At 40.8% G+C, this 21310-nt stretch overlaps 1 protein-coding gene across 1 annotated transcript in view; it reads right to left on the reverse strand.

Annotated features, from left to right (window-relative positions):
* LOC121383875 (centriolin-like) overlaps positions 1-18940 on the reverse strand; it is a 154603-nt gene extending 135663 nt beyond the window's left edge. Inside the window, exons 1-2 of the mRNA XM_041513972.1 lie at positions 18858-18940; positions 4172-4436 (exon numbers count right to left, since the gene is read on the reverse strand). Coding sequence (XP_041369906.1) covers positions 4172-4412 — 241 coding nt within the window. The 5' untranslated portion in view covers positions 4413-4436; positions 18858-18940. The remainder of the gene's footprint in view (positions 1-4171; positions 4437-18857) is intronic.
* Between the last annotated feature and the right edge of the window lie 2370 nt (positions 18941-21310).

Here is a 21310-nt window from a genome sequence, read left to right on the forward strand (position 1 = left end):
CCCTGAAACGTGTTGATCCAACAGATGCGCCCCATACCCGTGCAGCGACGCATCCGTGAACAGGATCAGATCCGGAGCAGGGGGTTGCAACGGAACCGATAGGGACATGCACTTGTCCGACAGGCACTCCTGTATCGGATGAGTATCAGATGAGTGAACCATGGGCCCAGAGGCACTATCGTGTCCCAATTGTGACTGTCCCACCGTGGGGACAAATGCCACTGGAGTGGTCATTTGAATCGTCTGAACCGCACGATCAATGAGGCCAGAGATTCGAGGTGGCCCAACACCACGTGGAGATTTCGTACCGTAGTACTTTGCTCCCCCATCAAACGTCGCGCCGACGTTTGGAAATTGTGGATACGCGCATCGGTGGGACGAACCGACGCTACCACAAGATCGAAGACCACTCCGAGATATGTGAAAATCTGAGCCGGCGTTACCTCCGATTTCACCCAATTGGGAATAAAACCCAATTGGAGGATTGTGTCCAAAACCAACCCGACAATGGTCTGATACTCCTGTTGCGACGAAGCTGGGATCAACCAATCGTCCAGATAGGTATGCATTCGAACCCCTAACAAATGAACATGACCTACCACCGCTTTTACCACACGTGTAAAAGCATGGGTACTCGTCGCCAAACCGAACGGGAGCACATGAAACTCGTACGCTTTCCCGTCGAACAGGAAGCGCAGAAACTTCCAAAACGCCTTGTGCACCGTGACATGGAGGTATGCGTCTTTCAGATTGATCGACGCAGCCCACTCCCCAATTTGAAGCAGGTTCCGGACCGAATGAACCGTTTCCATTTTCATGGAAGGAACATCGACGTAGACGTTCAGTGGCTTCAAATTTAGGATCGGTCTCCATTCCCCATTTTTCTTCCAGGTGAAGAAAAGATGAGAATAAAATCCCGGAGTGTCCAGACTGACTCTCTGGATGGCCCCTTTGGCAATCATACTCTCCACTAATACGCGCCGATCCGCGGACGGTAACGGCGACATTCTCGGAGTGGAAGTAAGAGGGGGGCTCGAAGAAAAGGGTATTTTGTAACCGTGTCGAACGACCGACAGAACCCAGGGGTCGAGACCAGGCAGCTTGCACCAATTTCGAAGGAAATGGCGGAGCCTGCCCCCCACGGGTATGGTTGCTAACGCTACCTCCGAAAGCAACTGCCGATCGTTCACGTACCCTCACCCCAACCACTTACCACCCGTAGGCGCAACGCCTTTGGTGGACTGAGAACGGAACACAGTACGACGTTGGCGTCCTCGCTTAGCGGAAGACGGGTCGTTACCTGGTTGCCTCCTAGTGTCAGGAACCCTAGGGATCTGAGCCGACTGTAAAAAAGCAGCCTTTTTCACAGGAGGCGGCTTGAACCCTGAAAACATGGACCGACGTTTACCAGAGGTTGAGGGTCGAGTGTTCGGGACTGGTCGCAACAAATCCTTGTCTAGGACAATATTAAAATCGGGACCGAAAAGTAAATTTTCCCATACCGAACGTGTACGAAAAAACGTCTTCGCAACGTTTGACGCACTCAAACCGCCAGGTAATGGTCACGCCGTAACAAAAGACTGTTCGCAAATAATCGGCCAGATAACTGAGCGATATGCTTAGAGGCTTTTGACGCAGCCTCCAAACAGCATTTCGCCATTGCGGGAAGGCTCTCGACAGCCTTATCCAAGCCAAATAGGAACGTACCTAAATGGTTATTAACCTGGAACATCGACTCAACCAGCCGTTCGAACGATTCCAGATCCGCGATTGGCAATGACACATGCGGCGATGGGGAACAAGCGGCTCGGACACTAGCGGGAACGACCGCCGGATGTTCGAGAAAATCCGCCCCCAACGTCTCATAGCAGTCGGCACGAAAAATGCGCGCTCCCGTTAAGATTTTCCCCGTAGGCAGTGCCGTTGGGTACTCATCAACACCCACACCCAGGATACGATCACTGCCAGTGATCAACACATCAATGTCACAAAGTGAACTGTGCGCCTCCTGTGCAAGTGGTAAACCCGACTCCTCACGAGGAGTGACCAAATTCAAAGAACGGTTCCCGAAGGAGACACCCTTGAATGTAGGCTGGGCCTCAAACTGAGGTATAGCGTCCCCGCATACATGTCGGACCTGGTCCCTGACAAAAGCCAGAACTGCCGGATAATCGCACTCCTCCTCTACCTCCGAACCGAAGTGAGAGAGAGCTGGGTCAGCGACAGAATCCGGTCTGGACAACCGACGCTTCCTCTGAAGCCAGGTCACTGTCCAATGGATCCCGAAGATCTATATGGACTCCTCCCCCTAATCGAGACGCCCCTGGGGCAGCGTCTCCCGAGACGGAAACAATAGGAACCGAACGACAATCCCTAACTGCATCATCAAACTGCTGTAGAGACGCAGTTTCTGCTGGTTTTGGCGGAAAACCAGGGGGGGGGGGGGGGGGGGGAGAGGAATGGGAGCCGCACCCGACGGTCCCGTCTGCGAAAGCAATGATCCCAACTGAGGCGAAGCGTTCAAAAATTCCACAAAACTCCGAAACAACGTTTCCTGAAAGCCTAACGGTCGTTCCTGCGCCAAGTGCGGAACGGTCGGAGTTTGCGGCCACAGAGTACCCCCAGCCGAGAGGTATCTGCGCGAACCTCGTCCTCTATCGAGTAAAGTTGAAGAGGTAGGGACCAAAGACAGTGCAAACTGTGAGGAGATGTCCGTTGCTACCGAAGTCACCGGACCCTTGGGGTAAACATATGCAAACAGAGGACCCAAACGGGATGAGTCCTCCACCCAATGGTAAACATCGGTCGGGATGCCATCAGAGACGGATCCCGGCATCGGAACAACTGGCTCAGTTCGAAGCAAACTGGCAGAACTCTCCTCGGGCCTTGAGAATGCTGAGGTGCCGAAGCGACTGTCAGCAATCGAAGGCAAAGTCGGGGCCACCTGCTCTGCGGACGAAGCAGTGGACCTATGCACAACGGAGTGCATGTGCTCGGTAACCGATGAAGTCGTCAAAACCGGTGCCGCGATAACTCCACCCTGCCCCCCTTCTGTTTGTAAAGGTAACCGTAACGACGATGGCGACGCCCGCGATGAAGCCACACAAACAGAAGAAGGCGCCGTCACTAACGAAGACGGCTCACGTACCACGGTCACAATAGGAGCCTGGGGGGGCACTCCCGAAGTATCTGTAACTGTACTCGTAACACGGACCGACGACGAAACACCCTTGTGTTTCCCCCCTTTCCAGACACTTTTCGAAGTGTCTACAGACTTATGGGACCTACCCACTAAGTCCGACTTGCCGACTACTGCCGAAGCAGACGACAAGATTTTGCTGGTACCCGAAACCTGAGTCTGCGAACCGAACCGAACCCACTGGTCAGGAGACCATGTGGCGCAGATATCACACTGACGGTCTTGAGAACAAGACCGACAGTCCGAACACAACACGTGTGTGTCTTTACGTCGTAAAGGAAATGGACAACTATCACGCGCACAAACTTTCCGTGCGCTAGCTGTCAACGAACTCGCGTCGGACATGGTAAATTCAACACAGAATTCCCAACTACCAACCGTATGTCAAGTTCAACCAAAAAACAAACACAAAATTACAAGTAAAGAAAACTTTTTGCCAAAGCTTAACAGGTGTTAACAGGTGGACTGCAGAATTGAGAATGAAGTTACAGGTAGCCCGTGCAAGGATAGCATTGTGCGGCAAGGGAGAGAATTCTGCAGTGTGTAGGTATGACCCAGGTTGAATAGCATATGTGTTGTGCTAGCACAGTAAGTTGAATAAGACTATGACAATGGTGGTTTATTTTGTATTGAAAAATAATATATAATTGGTGCTGGCTTACAAGGGTGGATATTATTACAGAACATTGTGATGCATCCGCAAAAATCAAGTATATCTTGTTTCTAAAGTTCGAAGACTAATTCCTAACGTGACACGTTAGGCATTACGTAACCACCAGCTCGCCAGAGGGCGTATTCACTGGGATGGTACAAAATGGCTGCGCCCGTTATATATAATAGCCATCACATTTAACCGTTTTATTAACTATACGATTATACTTGTTGATCACTGAATATGCATACCAGGCCCCTCCTTTAATCACGATGCAATAGTGAACAAACATTTCTTTAAGAATAAAAACGAATACTTACTTTGGGTCCTAAGGGGAGACAAACCCTTACGCTGCTCACTGCCGGGAGAAATGGCTCGTCTGTTTGGAGAAGACACGGGACTTGGTCCCACACTCAGACTGATGTGTCGCGGGATGTCTTCGGCCGACCGAGCATGACTGCCACGGCCCTTGGCGAGGTGTGAACTGGCGGCCAGTGGACTACCTTTCGACGCTTTGGGAACCGGAAGCTGGGAAACTCCACGACCTATCCCCTTCTTCATCTTGATATGATGTGACTGGTTTCCCTGAGGAAAAAACACACAACTAAAATTACCATATACAGCAGGGCTCTATCAGGGCTTCTAGAATTTTTAAAAATTTACTAACCAAAATTTAAAATTAATTAGCCCTACTTTAAAGTTAATACAATTTTACTGCTAATAATAATCAGAGTTATCGCCTAAAGTTATCGTCATGAGTATTTTTTAATATGGAAAATTTCAACCGAGTCTATGTTAATCGGTACATGTCGAGGCTCTGCCGAGACAAATACTGATTAACTAGACGAGGTTGATATTTTACATATTAAAAAACACGAGTAGCGAATTCTATTTATCCTATAACACTTCTAAAATAACCTTCTAATTAATTGTTTAGTAAATCACAGTACTAAAGTTGCCGCCATCGATAATCTGACATCATCACGATTAGCACAGATTAGTTTGACGTCAAGCATTTTAAACAAATCTTTGAAAACGTTACGCTCAGGTACACAGGTCTTGTTGGCTTGTAAGCAAGTGACCCATTCACAGCAACACATTACCTAGAGACCTTGCAAATTTGCATACCATTATTAACCAGGTTAATAAAGTAAATTATCACATGGGTTTATGACATGGATATCATGGGTAAGTTATAGGATAAATAGAGGATAATAAACGATTTACCAGTCATTATCAAATTTATGTCTCGAGTGAAAATTATTTCACAAAGGACATAAATTTGATAATAACTGGTACCGAGTTTGATATTCTATTTATTACCCCAGCTATTTGGAGTATTTTTAAAGCCTTTATTTTCGATATAGCCTACATCGGCTACACGTTCATGTATATAGAAACTACAAAGTTATATCAATACTCATATCAGTGCATAAAGTGGTTGACATCGTTTCTATACATGTATGTGCATGTGTGTCAAAAATAAAGGCTTTTATAGACAAAATAGCTGAGGTAATAAATAGAATAACAAACTCAGTACCAATTATTATAAAATTTATGTCCCTGGTGAAATCATGTTCATTTGTCACTCGCGATAAAAACTTACGGAAATTAGCGATGTTGAATCGTTTTAAATTAATATGACGGAAATTGAGCACCATTTTATAATTCTTGAAGTTAACACGTGTTTACTTTTTTTTTTTCAATTTTGACAACTGGGATGAAACATACTTAAAATGTTTATTCTCACGGTCAGTCCCTCTTTTGGGCTGTTACAATTTTTACGGTCCCAGAATGAAATTCGCGGGTTCTGTGCACAATAACTCTATGTTTGACGTCAAATACCTTTACATCGATCATTTTTAAATTAATTGATTTTTTTTTTAAATCCACATATTAATCACTAATACATACACTACAGAAAGAAATCCGACAGCACCCACATTCAGCTAGACTTTGTGACACTCCGTCCCACACATTACAAAGTTTGCCGACCTATATCGTGACGTAGGTCACGTGATCACCCACTGGGTGATTCAGCCTTGCACAAAGTTACAGGGGCTGCCTCATACCAAGCGACGTTACAACATGGATTAGTTTCATTTTGTGTTTCTGTGATGGAATGTGCGTGCTGTAAAGAAAATTTCAAGCATAAAAGTGGACGGTTTCAGAGAACAGCAATTTATACACAATTCAAAGATGGGCCCAGTGCTACACAGACATTAAGTGATGTTTTTGATGTAATTGTCACTCCCGAAAAAGAATTATTCATCTGTGTCCAATGTAGTTTGACGATTCGTTCCTCAACACAACAGTGAGCGACAGCGATCTGCAGTAACAACGCTATCTGCAGTAACTACATTTAGCATTGCAGTTGCTGCCGCTAGCTGTTATAGGATTCAACATCTGTAGTAGCTGAAAAAGAACTACCATCTGTTATGTTTGTCGCTATCTGTTGTACAAGTGTATGTGGGATATCAAGCCGTCATGTGTTGTAAGGATCATTAGGTAATAACATAATTGCGGAATGTAAGGTACCTAGAGTACTATTACGTTTCAGGCATTAACAACTCGGTGGGGCAATGTCAGATCGCTACAGGTATGTCCCCAGGTTAGCATGCTTGAACCTTAAGTGGACATAATCACAAAAATAGCCTTCAAACAAGCAACACAATTTTTATAAGAACACTGATTTTCCCGCATCTGAATCGGATGAGGATATAATGCATTTTAGTGATGACATTCTATTAAGGTTCAAACATGCCACCATGAGCATGGGGCTCTGCTTACCAGGATATCTTGTCCAAAACTGATTAGATTCAAAGAAAAATCGCTGCTACTTTTATTACCATGTTAACCTTTATAAATTATACACTTCCACACATACCACAGTAGTTGAAAAGCATGTACTAGTTATGAAGAACCAGTCCGAATAGTTGGCTTACATATACTTACCACTAAACATAGTGGTGCACTCATTCTGGGTTAGATTACGTGTATTGGGAAATAAAATGAAACATGAACATGAAACCCAATAGGTACGTTTGACCGACACTTGACGTACACCGGTTATTTCATTTGGTTCATGGTAAACCTTCACCAATTTAATATACGCACGGTATCTCATTCATTTCAACTTTATTTTCGTGCTTATATCCAATGAAGGTTCACGCACGCTATCATGGACACACCAGCACAGTGTTAGTTTTTTTTAATAAGAGTGCTACTACAGTGGTGGATCCAGAAAATCCATTTAGGAGAGACCCAATGTCATGAGACCGAAAACATTGTTTCATTTGCATCTTTGATTGGAGGGGTAGGACTTCTAGGTGTGTGACATCTTTGAATGGAGGGGCAGGACTTCTAGGTGTGTGATATCTTTGAATGGAGGGGCAGGACTTCTAGGTGTGTGACATCTTTGAATGGAGGGGTAGGACTTCTAGGTGTGTGATATCTTTGAATGGAGGGGCAGGACTTCTAGGTGTGTGACATCTTTGAATGGAGGGGTAGGACTTCTAGGTGTGTGATATCTTTGAATGGAGGGGCAGGACTTCTAGGTGTGTGATATCTTTGAATGGAGGGGCAGGACTTCTAGGTGTGTGACATCTTTGAATGGAGGGGTAGGACTTCTAGGTGTGTGACATCTTTGAATGGAGGGGTAGGACTTCTAGGTGTGTGACATCTTTGATTGGAGGGGTAGGACTTCTAGGTGTGTGACATCTTTGAATGGAGGGGCAGGACTTCTAGGTGTGTAACATCTTTGAATGGAGGGGTAGGACTTCTAGGTGTGTGATATCTTTGAATGGATGGGCAGGACTTCTAGGTGTGTGACATCTTTGATTGGAGGGGTAGGACTTCTAGGTGTATCACATCTTTGAATGGAGGGGCAGGACTTCTAGGTGTGTGACATCTTTGAATGGAGGGGTAGGACTTCTAGGTGTGTGACATCTTTGAATGGAGGGGCAGGACTTCTAGGTGTGTGACATCTTTGAATGGAGGGGTAGGACTTCTAGGTGTGTGATATCTTTGAATGGAGGGGTAGGACTTCTAGGTGTATCACATCTTTGAATGGAGGGGCAGGACTTCTAGGTGTGTGATATCTTTGAATGGAGGGGTAGGACTTCTAGGTGTGTGACATCTTTGAATGGAGGGGCAGGACTTCTAGGTGTGTGGCATCTTTGATTGGAGGGGTAGGACTTCTAGGTGTATCACATCTTTGAATGGAGGGGCAGGACTTCTAGGTGTGTGATATCTTTGAATGGAGGGGTAGGACTTCTAGGTGTGTGACATCTTTGAATGGAGGGGCAGGACTTCTAGGTGTGTGACATCTTTGAATGGAGGGGTAGGACTTCTAGGTGTATCACATCTTTGAATGGAGGGGCAGGACTTCTAGGTGTGTGACATCTTTGAATGGAGGGGTAGGACTTCTAGGTGTGTGACATCTTTGAATGGAGGGGTAGGACTTCTAGGTGTGTGACATCTTTGAATGGAGGGGCAGGACTTCTAGGTGTGTGACATCTTTGAATGGAGGGGCAGGACTTCTAGGTGTGTGACATCTTTGAATGGAGGGGTAGGACTTCTAGGTGTGTGACATCTTTGAATGGAGGGTAGGACTTCTAGGTGTATCACATCTTTGAATGGAGGGTAGGACTTCTAGGTGTGTGATATCTTTGAATGGAGGGGTAGGACTTCTAGGTGTATGACATCTTTGAATGGAGGGGTAGGACTTCTAGGTGTATGACATCTTTGAATGGAGGGTAGGACTTCTAGGTGTGTGATATCTTTGAATGGAGGGTAGGACTTCTAGGTGTATCACATCTTTGAATGGAGGGGCAGGACTTCTAGGTGTGTGACATCTTTGAATGGAGGGGCAGGACTTCTAGGTGTGTGACATCTTTGAATGGAGGGGCAGGACTTCTAGGTGTGTGACATCAGTCATGCATAACGCCAGACCTTTTTATTAGTTGTTCCTTGGATTCTCCAATGAAATTTTGTTTAACAATATATAATAAAATTATAACTGTCGCAAAGTTTAGGGGGGGGGGGGGGCTGGTGCCCCCCTTAGATCCGCCTCTGTACTAAGAAAGCAGGTAGGTGTACAGTGTTCAAGATTAAAAAATTTGGCCAGTATCCCAGTTGGATACTAACATTTCAAAATCTGGTATCCCACCTGAAAATTTAGTATTATATTGTATCCCGGTGGGATACTGGGTTCTTGAAGTCTGGTATCCAAAATTAAATTCTGGTATCCCAGGGATATCAGGGATACTGTTAATCTCGAACACTGGTGTAGTGGCCTTACATCTGCCTATTGAGTCTTTAAAAGCTCGCTCTGGGTGAGAGCCGGTATCGGGATGTATACCTACCATCCTTAAGTCTGATGGTTTAGACCTCTGCGCCACTGAGTTGGTTATGCGCACGATATATAGGCTGGTACTGCTGACGTAATGGTTAAGCTGTTAGTACACACGATGCATAGGCTTGCACTGCTGACGTAATGGTTAAGCTGTTAGTACACACGATGCATAGGCTTGCACTGCTGACGTAATGGTTAAGCTGTTAGTACACACGATGCATAGGCTTGCACTGCTGACGTAATGGTTAAGCTGTTAGTACACACGATGCATAGGCTTGCACTGCTGACGTAATGGTTAAGATGTTAGTACACACGATGCATAGCCTGGCACTGCTGACGTAATGGTTAAGATGTTAGTACACACGATGCATAGGCTGGCACTGCTGACGTAATGGTTAAGCTGTTAGTACACACGATGCATAGGCTGGCACTGCTGACGTAATGGTTAAGCTGTTAGTACACACGATGCATAGGCTGGCACTGCTGACGTAATGGTTAAGATGTTAGTACACACGACACGATATATAGGCTGGCACTGCTGACGTAATGGTTAAGATGTTAGTACACACGATGTATAGGCTGGTACCGCTGACGTAATGGTTAAGCTGTTAGTACACACGATATATAGGCTGGTACCGCTGACGTAATGGTTAAGCTGTTAGTACACACGATATATAGCCTGGTACCGCTGACGTAATGGTTAAGATGTTAGTACACACGATATATAGGCTGGCACTGCTGACGTAATGGTTAAGATGTTAGTACACACGATGTATAGGCTGGCACTGCTGACGTAATGGTTAAGATGTTAGTACACACGATGTATAGGCTGGTACCGCTGACGTAATGGTTAAGCTGTTAGTACACACGATATATAGGCTGGTACCGCTGACGTAATGGTTAAGCTGTTAGTACACACGATATATAGGCTGGCACTGCTGACGCAATGGTTAAGCTGTTAGTACACACAATATATAGGCTGGCACTGCTGACGCAATGGTTAAGCTGTTAGGCTGCCACTGCTGACGTAATGGTTAAGCTGTTGGTACACACGATGTGTAGACTGGCACTGCTGACGCAATGGTTAAGCTGATGGTACACACGATATGTAGGCTGGCACTGCTGACGTAATGGTTAAGCTGTTGGCACACACGATGTGTAGGCTGGCACTGCTGACGTAATGGTTAAGCTGTTGGCACACACGATATGTAGGCTGGCACTGCTGACGTAATGGTTAAGCTGTTAGCACACACGATGTGTAGACTGGCACTGCTGACGTAATGCTTAAGCTGATTGCACACACGATATGTAGACTGGATATGTAGACTGGCACTGCTGACGTAATGGTTAAGATGTTAACACACACGATATATAGGCTGGCACTGCTGACGTAATGGTTAAGCTGTTAGTAAACACGATGCATACGCTTGCACTGCTGACGTAATGGTTAAGCTGTTAGTACACACGATGCATAGGCTTGCACTGCTGACGTAACGGTTAAGCTGTTAGTACACACGATGCATAGGCTTGCACTGCTGACGTAACGGTTAAGCTGTTAGTACACACGATGCATAGGCTTGCACTGCTGACGTAACGGTTAAGCTGTTAGTACACACGATGCATAGGCTTGCACTGCTGACGTAACGGTTAAGCTGTTAGTACACACGATGCATAGGCTGGCACTGCTGACGTAACGGTTAAGCTGTTAGTACACACGATGCATAGGCTGGCACTGCTGACGTAACGGTTAAGCTGTTAGTACACACGATGCATAGGCTGGCACTGCTGACGTAACGGTTAAGCTGTTAGTACACAAGATGCATAGGCTGGCACTGCTGACGTAACGGTTAAGCTGTTAGTACACACGATGCATAGGCTGGCACTGCTGACGTAACGGTTAAGATGTTAGTACACACGATGCATAGGCTGGCACTGCTGACGTAACGGTTAAGATGTTAGTACACACGATGCATAGGCTGGCACTGCTGACGTAACGGTTAAGCTGTTAGTACACACGATGCATAGGCTGGCACTGCTGACGTAATTGTTAAGCTGTTAGTACACACGATGCATAGGCTGGCACTGCTGACGTAATGGTTAAGATGTTAGTACACACGACACGATATATAGGCTGGCACTGCTGACATAATGGTTAAGATGTTAGTACACACGACACAATATATAGGCTGGCACTGCTGACGTAATGGTTAAGATGTTAGTACACACGATGTATAGGCTGGTACTGCTGACGTAATGGTTAAGATGTTAGTACACACGATATATAGGCTGGTACCGCTGACGTAATGGTTAAGCTGTTAGTACACACGATGCATAGGCTGACACTGCTTAAGCTGTTAGTACACACGATATATAGGCTGGTACCGCTGACGTAATGGTTAAGCTGTTAGTACACACGATATATAGGCTGGTACCGCTGACGTAATGGTTAAGCTGTTAGTACACACGATATATAGGCTGGTACCGCTGACGTAATGGTTAAGATGTTAGTACACACGATATATATAGGCTGGTACTGCTGACGCAATGGTTAAGCTGTTAGTACACACGATGTATAGGCTGGCACTGCTGACGTAATGGTTAAGCTGTTAGTACACACGATATATAGGCTGGCACTGCTGACGCAATGGTTAAGCTGTTAGTACACACGATATATAGGCTGGCACTGCTGACGCAATGGTTAAGCTGTTAGGCTGGCACTGCTGATGTAATGGTTAAGCTGTTGGTACACACGATGTGTAGACTGGCACTGCTGACGCAATGGTTAAGCTGATGGTACACACGATATGTAGGCTGGCACTGCTGACGTAATGGTTAAGCTGTTGGCACACACAATGTGTAGACTGGCACTGCTGACGTAATGGTTAAGCTGTTGGTACACACGATATGTAGGCTGGCACTGCTGACGTAATGGTTAAGCTGTTAGCACACACGATATGTAGACTGGCACTGCTGACGTAATGGTTAAGTTGTTGGCACGCACGATATGTAGACTGGCACTGCTGACGTAATGGTTAAGCTGTTGGCACACACGATGTGTAGGCTGGCACTGCTGACGCAATGGTTCAGCTGTTAGCACACACGATGTGTAGACTGGCACTGCTGACGCAATGGTTAAGCTGTTAGCACACACGATGTGTAGACTGGCACTGCTGACGCAATGGTTAAGCTGTTAGCACACACGATGTGTAGACTGGCACTGCTGACGCAATGGTTAAGCTGTTAGCACACACGATGTGTAGACTGGCACTGCTGACGCACTGGTTAAGCTGTTAGCACACACGGTATGTAGACTGGCACTGCTGACGTAATGGTTAAGCTGTTAGCACACACGGTATATAGGCTGGCACTGCTGTCGCAATGGTTAAGATGTTAGGCTGGCACTGCTGACGCAATGGTTAAGATGTTAGGCTGGCACTGCTGACGTAATGGTTAAGATGTTAGGCTGGCACTGCTGACGTAATGGTTAAGATGTTAGCACACACGGTATATAGGCTGGCACTGCTGACGCAATGGTTAAGATGTTAACACACACGATATATAGGCTGGCACTGCTGACGCAATGGTTAAGATGTTAACACACACGATATATAGGCTGGCACTGCTGACGCAATGGTTAAGATGTTAACACACACGATATATAGGCTGGTACTGCTGACGCAATGGTTAAGATGTTAGCACACACGGTATATAGACTGGTACTGCTGACGTAATGGTTAAGCTGTTAGTTATATGGATGGCAGGTACTCAGTTGATGGGGATCATGGGGTTATTTTTTTTATGAAACCAGTGCCACGTAATTATTGCACTGGTCCCTAACAAACATGCACATATTCAAAAGCTTGTAGTCAAGGATAACACTTCTGACTTGATCGAAAGTTTGTCCAGTATAATTTTACATAAAAAAAAAAAATTAAATTAAAGTTTGTTTTGTTTAATGACACCACTTCAGAGGTCGAATTTTAAGCTATTCCGCTATTCTGCAAATGGTAAATTTCGAAACAGAATAGTAAAACAATTCTTCCAATATTCCGTCATGAAAGTGAAAATAAAGCACGGAATACCGAAAATCGCCTGCAACTATTCTGCTTACGCTTTTTCTTTAGACCTTTCTCATGCACTTACCGCTACAAAATGAACGCCTTTTTGATCAAGACTAATGTTTGGAGTGAGTTCGTTTATAATTCCAGCTGGTACGCAGTAATGCATAGACTCGTATATAAACAAATGTTTGTTACACAATGTTGTACATGGTGACGTAGCACAGTCAGGAAAACTAGTGGTACATTAATAATTGAAGGGATAGTACATTTTTAGACGGAATAGTGTTTTTTGAAATTCACTATTCCTTTGGGATAGTGGTAAACAAATTAAATTTCAACCCCTGCACTTGAGCACATTGATTTATTAATCATCGACTACTGGATGTTAAACATTTGGTAATTTTGATATATAGTCTTAGAGACGAAACCCACTACATATTTCCATTAGTACTAACCTTGGGATCTTTTATATGCACCATCCCATAGACACTGTCTTTGATATACCAGTCATGATGAACTGGGCCCACCGACGGGGATCAATCCCAGACCAATAGCGCATCAAGCGGACGCTTTACCACCGACAAAGAGAGAGAGAGAGAGAGAGAGAGAGAGAGAGAGAGAGAGAGAGAGAGAGAGAGAGAGAGAGAGAGAGAGAGAGAGAGGCTAAAGAATGTGCGTGTGTATGTGTTTTATTTCGCATCTTTCAGTTTATAACAGATCGCGTTGAGTTGCAGAAATTAACAAAATTCCTAACTGCAGTACTGCTTAACAGATAGCGACATATTATTTGCATAAAGGCTACAACATTTTGTAATTTTTATAACAGATAGCGGCAGCAACTGCAACTCTAAATGTAGTTACTGCAGATAATGTAGTTACTGCAGATAATGTAGTTACTGCAGATAATGTAGTTACTGCAGATAATGTAGTTACTGCAGATAATGTTGTTACTGCAGATAATGTTGTTACTGCAGATAATGTAGTTACTGCAGATAATGTAGTTACTGCAGATAATGTTGTTACTGCAGATAATGTTGTTACTGCAGATAATGTTGTTACTGCAGATAATGTAGTTACTGCAGATAATGTAGTTACTGCAGATAATGTAGTTACTGCAGATAATGTTGTTACTGCAGATAATGTAGTTACTGCAGATAATGTAGTTACTGCAGATAATGTAGTTACTGCAGATAATGTTGTTACTGCAGATAATGTTGTTACTGCAGATAATGTTGTTACTGCAGATAATGTAGTTACTGCAGATAATGTAGTTACTGCAGATAATGTAGTTACTGCAGATAATGTAGTTACTGCAGATAATGTAGTTACTGCAGATAATGTAGTTACTGCAGATAATGTAGTTACTGCAGATAATGTAGTTACTGCAGATAATGTAGTTACTGCAGATAATGTTGTTACTGCAGATAATGTTGTTACTGCAGATAATGTAGTTACTGCAGATAATGTTGTTACTGCAGATCGCTGTCGCTCAACAGCTAATGTTAAATCCAGCCATACTGTTGATGACAACTTCTGTTAGTGATAACTTATTCCTACTTAATCGATATCACATTAACTGTGTTGTTGAGGAATGCCTCGTAAAGATGAACACTTATTTTAATTGATGCATAACTGTGACTTGGTGACAAATGCTGCTCGAGACAACTGCTTCGTGCAAATGTGCACATTGGCTACTAGGTGTTAAACACGGGTAAGCACACTAAATTAAAAAATGTGCATATTAATTGAACAAGAAAACCACAAGAAACAAGCAAATGCATGATCTCTTGCCGCCCAGTTCCATCCGTGTGTGTGTGTGTGTGTAAAGGAAACAAATTAAAAAAACATTTGTTTTTATTTAGTTAATAATTAAATTAATTCATTTATTGATTTATTATTATTATTATTATTATTATTATTATTATTATTATTCGAGATAAATTCGAGATTTTATTCGTAACTGAAAATTAGATTAATGCAGGATTACTATTTGGACAAATTGTCTAGTTATACATAAAATGTAACTCGGGAGGTTTTCTTTATACAGTACCCCTGCGCGTGCTGTAACCTCATCGTGGTGCAGGGGTGTAACATTCTCTTTGAGAATGGCCAATACAGCACAAATTGAAGTTTAGAGTAAAATTCGGTGTCCGTAAAATTCTGTGATATTTGTATTTGTATTTTTGCACAGTTCTTTACACTGTTTTTGTTTAAACCTTGAATTTTTATATTGATGTTGATCATCACTTTATTTATTTGCACTACCATAGTTTGACACCCAATAGCCGATGTATTTTTCGTGCTGGGGTGTCGTTAAACATTCATTCATTCATTCATTCTTTATACAGTAAGTGTTTATATTTGTTGGTACATCTCATATTTCGCCACAAAATAATTAATTCCATGATTTTATCGATTCCGCTTGAAAACTGAGCGGAATATGCATGCTTGATTTGTCCATTAGACTTGTAAACATTGGAGGTCCAATAAATATCAAAATGTTAAAAAACGGACCATAGATCAGGGGTTAAACAAATTTCCAAAAAAATACTTGACAATGGGCAAGTGCCGATCAGATAATCAATTGCCCAATATATTTTTCCACTTGCCCATACTTCTTAAGGTAACCAATTGAGTTACTCCTATTTAATTTAATACAGTGCTAAATAATGTAATAATCTTGAAAGTAAATGGTTTAATTGCACAAATAAAGAATTTTGCTAAGAGGTTACAACATTTGCCCAGGAAGTACTAAATGTATATGTCTGTCCAGTAGTATCCACTGTCTTCTCTACTTGTTGATTTAGACTTTATTTTTTAAATAGTGTCCATTTCTTGATTTAAACTTTATTTGTTTGGTAGTGTCCACTTGTTCATCTAAATATAATTACTGTGTCATTGTCAATGTATGTCTTAGTGACTACTTGTTGTATGGTCATGGATGTGGTGAGATCCCTTTCCACTTGTGAGCCATTCTTTTATGGCTGGCATTGGTTCAAATTTGTTTAGGGATTTTGGCCCATGTGTCATTATTGTGAGCATATTATTTAACACTCTCTGCCCCAAAACACTTCTCTGGGATGTTATTATCCTGTTCATAGCTGAGAGAAGTCTCTTGTAAACAGCCGTGGCGGGGTCAAAGTAAACATGAGCTCTGTTACTCTGCAAATGTTTTTAAATAGTGCAGGCTTTTTAAACAACAGCTGGGGAGGGGGTGTACATCAATTGCAGCCTTGTATTTTTAATTTATTGAGCATAATTTATGTGTTAAAACTATTAAGAAAGCAGAAATTTTTTAATATATTCATGTATGCTTAGAGGGCATCACACCATCACAATTACGACGGGGGATAATGAAATCTAACTTCAGTGTACATGTTCATTTAACACGAATGTAGATTTACATTTGCAAAATACTGAAAAACATTAAGTATGTTCTGCTACAAGGTTTATTATACATTTAAACTAAAATATCTTACAACTTTTATAAGAATACAGTTCATAATATTTATGTTTTGTTCAAGTGAACTCGAAAATTACAAACTTGTTAGTAGCACTTGCTTTACGCCCCCGTTCATTTGCAAAGAGCAGATTCCGGAAACACGTTAATGTCTAATTTAATTTGAAAATGACAGTTTTAAACTGTATCCCACCTGATATACCAGTACCATGTTTGCAAGGATTAAACATTTTGATTGCACACACATGTCATGTATACTCTATGTTTATATAAGCTGTAATGCATATTGGATGGTATTTCCAAGTTTGAAGAACATCAAACTGATTACTTGTACAAATTCAGTCAAACATTCAGTGGCGGAAATCACCGCTCTTAGTCGATAGTAAAGAGGGAATAACTCTTAAAGGTAGGGTCAACTCAAACAAGAGCCTTAAGTGTTAGAAAGATGCATGCCTGGACCACCAACACATACTGACACTTTAGCAAATGAAAAACGCGTAATTTTAGAGTTAATAAAAAACCATGATTATTCCTGCTAACTGGAGGCAGCCATTTTGTTTAGTTTTTGTGACGTCCTGTGGGCTTCTGACCATCTCCTGTATGTACAGTGTAAACAAAAGCAGTAATTTTCGACAAAGCGTTTCTCTTTGATCAACCTGACTTGTAAAACAGCATAAATGACGTAATAATATAATAAACTATTTAACTAAATATATTTCAAGTTGCATTAACAAAACAAAATGGGGTTATAGTATTTTTCTCTGTTAAATAATCCAAAGGAAAAATTTACACTATTAGGCCTATTGTTATGCTACGTTGGAGCAAAAATTACAACCCACGATACCCAAGTGATAATTTTCTTTGGGACTACGTAATTGGTCAGTTCTGTGGTTTTAGATGGAATAGTCTATGTAATCAATTTTTTTTACCGAACTATTTACAGTAATAAACCATGTCCATTACAATTTTAGGGGCGACAGGTAATATTCCACAATACCGGTATGTATTTTTGTGTCTAGACAGCATCAATTAATTGGCTCGTCTGGTTACCAATCAAATACACACCTGCCAATTAGGAATCACAATTAGAAGCGACTAACGGCATAGACAATTAACTAAGAAAACACTCTGTGTATCATTTCAGTACGTATGTTAATGCATGGGCAAAACATTGTTAATTGTTCCGACTTGTTGTGTAGCCACTTTGATAATGGTATTTTATTTTGTATTGAAAAATAATATATGTATATATTGATATACTTATTGCTGGCTTACTGGGATGTGTATTATTACAGAACATTGCAATGCATGACTATTTATCATCCCGCAAAAAACAGGTACATTGTGTTTCTCTAGTTCTAAGGCTCATTCCTGACGTTACGCGTTAAGTATTACATAACCACCAGCTCGCCAGAGGGCGTACTCACTGAGAAGGTACAAAATGGCTGCGCCCGTTATATATAATAGCCGTCACATTTAACCGTTTTATTAATTAACTATACGATTATACATATTGATATTAAGCAATAATGTGCATTATATATCGTTGAATATACATACCAGGGCAAATGCCTTAATTGTCCTCTCCTTTAAGTTGTTATCAAACTTTTCAACACATTGTTTTCAGTTTTGGTGTGTTAATGTATTGGCAAGAATTCCAATCGTTCCAGCATTTAGGGTTACTTCTCCTTAGAGCTATGTAAATGCTTCGATGATCAGATCTCTTTCCAATGGTTTTGCTGAGATTTGTAACAAAATTTAAAAAAAGTTTTAGGTATTACATTGGTCACTTGTCATCGGGCATATGCAGTTAATTACTTGCCCAACATGAAAATTCCACTTGGCACGGGCGTCGGGTGATGGGATTTTTGATCCCCTGGGCCCTGGTAGATGTTTACTTTGGTGAAATATGTACTATATATATATATATATATATATATATATATATATGTGTGTGTGTGTGTGTGTACGAAAATAGGATTTAACGGTAACACGTAACATTGATATATCGCATGTTTTAACCTGTTGCCAGGTACGCAAAAATTAAAAATTAAAAAAATGCAAGGAACGATCGGTTCAAACTATATATACAATTCAGATTTAATTTATTTATGAAAATGGAGACATACCTAATGTGTCATTATGTTCTGTTCCTTGTTTTGTCGGAGTTCTTTGAAGTTTTAGTTTCGCCGAGCAAAAGACGCCATTTTCAATCTACCACCAGTAACTGCGGAACTATGTTTGGAAATGATAAAATATAAAAACAATTATAATTAATTACACAGTTATAATAATAGTGACTAGACCAATAGTCTATTGTACAATATATAAGAAATAGTGTAGGCCTATAACAGGTCTGTTTTAAAAACCTTTTTATCAAATACTAGGTCATTTTTGCTCCGTGAGGAACGGAAGTAAACAATTCCACTTGTTCCTTTCATTTGACATTTATATAAGGGATAGGCATAATTTAACTGATTTGTAAATATTCCTTTAAAAATATTGATAAATATGTGACAGTTTTACCATTGTTTTCATGTTAATCATACTCTCTTTTTCACATTTTTCAAGCTTATTACATCATGATTCCAATACAATTTTAATTCATGTATGATAGAACTTTAAATGTGACATTTTTGCTATTTTAAATAATGAATAATAATATATATATAAAACAAACTATTTGTTACATTTTTGATATAATAGATGGTGGTTTTCAGTCTCCTTGTCCAAGGTATTTTGTCCTTCATTTTAATGTACTTACCTGTCAAAAACTTTACTCTGCACCCTCTGGGCAAAATGATAATGATGTGATGGAAAAAATACGTAATTTAAAATTCAATAAATTAAGTGATGACGACGCAAATAAATAAGAAGGCGAAATAACATATTCGGAAGTATTAACATATTTCAAAGGTATGAAAAATGAAAAAAGCCCAGGTTCGGATGGCTTTTCGATTGAATTCTTTAAATTTTTCTGAATAGATCTGGGTCATTTCATAGTTCGATCTATTAACTATAGTTATTCTGTTAAAGAGATGTCTAACATCCAAAAGTTAGGTATAATTACATGTATCCCAAAAGCAATTAAACCAAAAGAATAACTTAAAAATGGGAGACCCTTAACATTATTAAACTGTATTTACAAAATGGCATCAGGTTGTATCGCTAACCGAATAAAACAGATATTAGATTTAATAATAGATAAAGACCAAACTGGTTTCATAAAAGGAAGATACATTGGAAAAAATATAAGACTAATATATGATATTATGCAACATACGGAAACGCACAAAATTCCCGGCATACTTTTATTAATAGACTTTGAAAAAGCTTTTGATTCTATATCATGGCCATTCGTAGACCAAGTACTTGATATTTTTAATTTTAAACCATCTGTTAAAAACTGGATTAAAACGTTTTATAATAAGTCCTTTTCTAAGGTAATACAAAATGGATTCTTATCCGAACCAATTCTGTTAGAAAGGGGCTGCAGGCAGGGCGACCCGTTGTCGCCATATATCTTCATAATATGTGCTGAAATCCTTGCAATTATTATTAGAAATAATCCAACTATTAGAGGCATAAATATAGATGGTGAAGAATATCTAATATGGCAATACGCAGATGATACAAGTTTTATTTTAGATGGATCCCTCGAGTCCCTGTACAGTACACTTATGGTATTAGATTATTATGAACATATTTCAGGTCTAAAAATAAACTACTCTAAGTCAAAAGCTATCTGGATAGGCAGTAAAAAGTTTTCTAAAGATGTTTATCACCATATACGATGGAAGTTAGAATGGGGCTCTACTCAATTCAGTTTACTTGGTATCAACTTTCCTGTCAACTTGGAAAATATTAATGAACTTAATTTTAACCCTAAGCTACTAGAAATTAAAAATTCATTGAAAAGATGGTCTATAAGAAAATTAACAGTCTTAGGTAGAATAACAGTTCTTAAAACATTAATAATACCAATTATTACACATCTTCTAATATCATTACAGAACCCAAGAGAAATGTTCTTAAAAACTCTAATCACACTATTTTTTAAATTTATTTGGCAGAATAAACCTGAAAAGTTAAAACGTGATCTAATAACTCAAGACTATAAAGTAGGAGGACTCAAAATGTTAAATGTAAGTAACTTCATGATCGCTTTAAAAAGTTCGTGGATACGAAGATTGTTTGTAAGTAATTCAAAGTGGGTTTATCTCTTTAAGTCTGTTACAAACGTATCAACAAATGAATTAATAATACATGGAGATTATTTCATTACGGGAAAAGCCACCCAAATTCTAAATAAGTTTTGGAGAGATACATTATTTTGTTGGGTAAAGATAGAAAATAAACATAATCCTGAAAGTGTAAACGATATTTTATGTACGAACATCTGGCATAATAGTGAAATACTTATAGATCGAAAGCCATTTATATATAAAAATTATGCCAGCAAAGGCATTATTTTCATAAGTGATCTATGTGAACAAGGTGATATTTTGTCTTAAGGTAAATTTATAAATATATATCATACAACAACAAATTTCTTGTACAATGTTTCACTGGTAAAAGCAGT

The sequence above is a fragment of the Gigantopelta aegis genome, chromosome 10, assembly GCF_016097555.1.
Source record: "Gigantopelta aegis isolate Gae_Host chromosome 10, Gae_host_genome, whole genome shotgun sequence".
Classification (NCBI taxonomy): domain Eukaryota; kingdom Metazoa; phylum Mollusca; class Gastropoda; order Neomphalida; family Peltospiridae; genus Gigantopelta; species Gigantopelta aegis.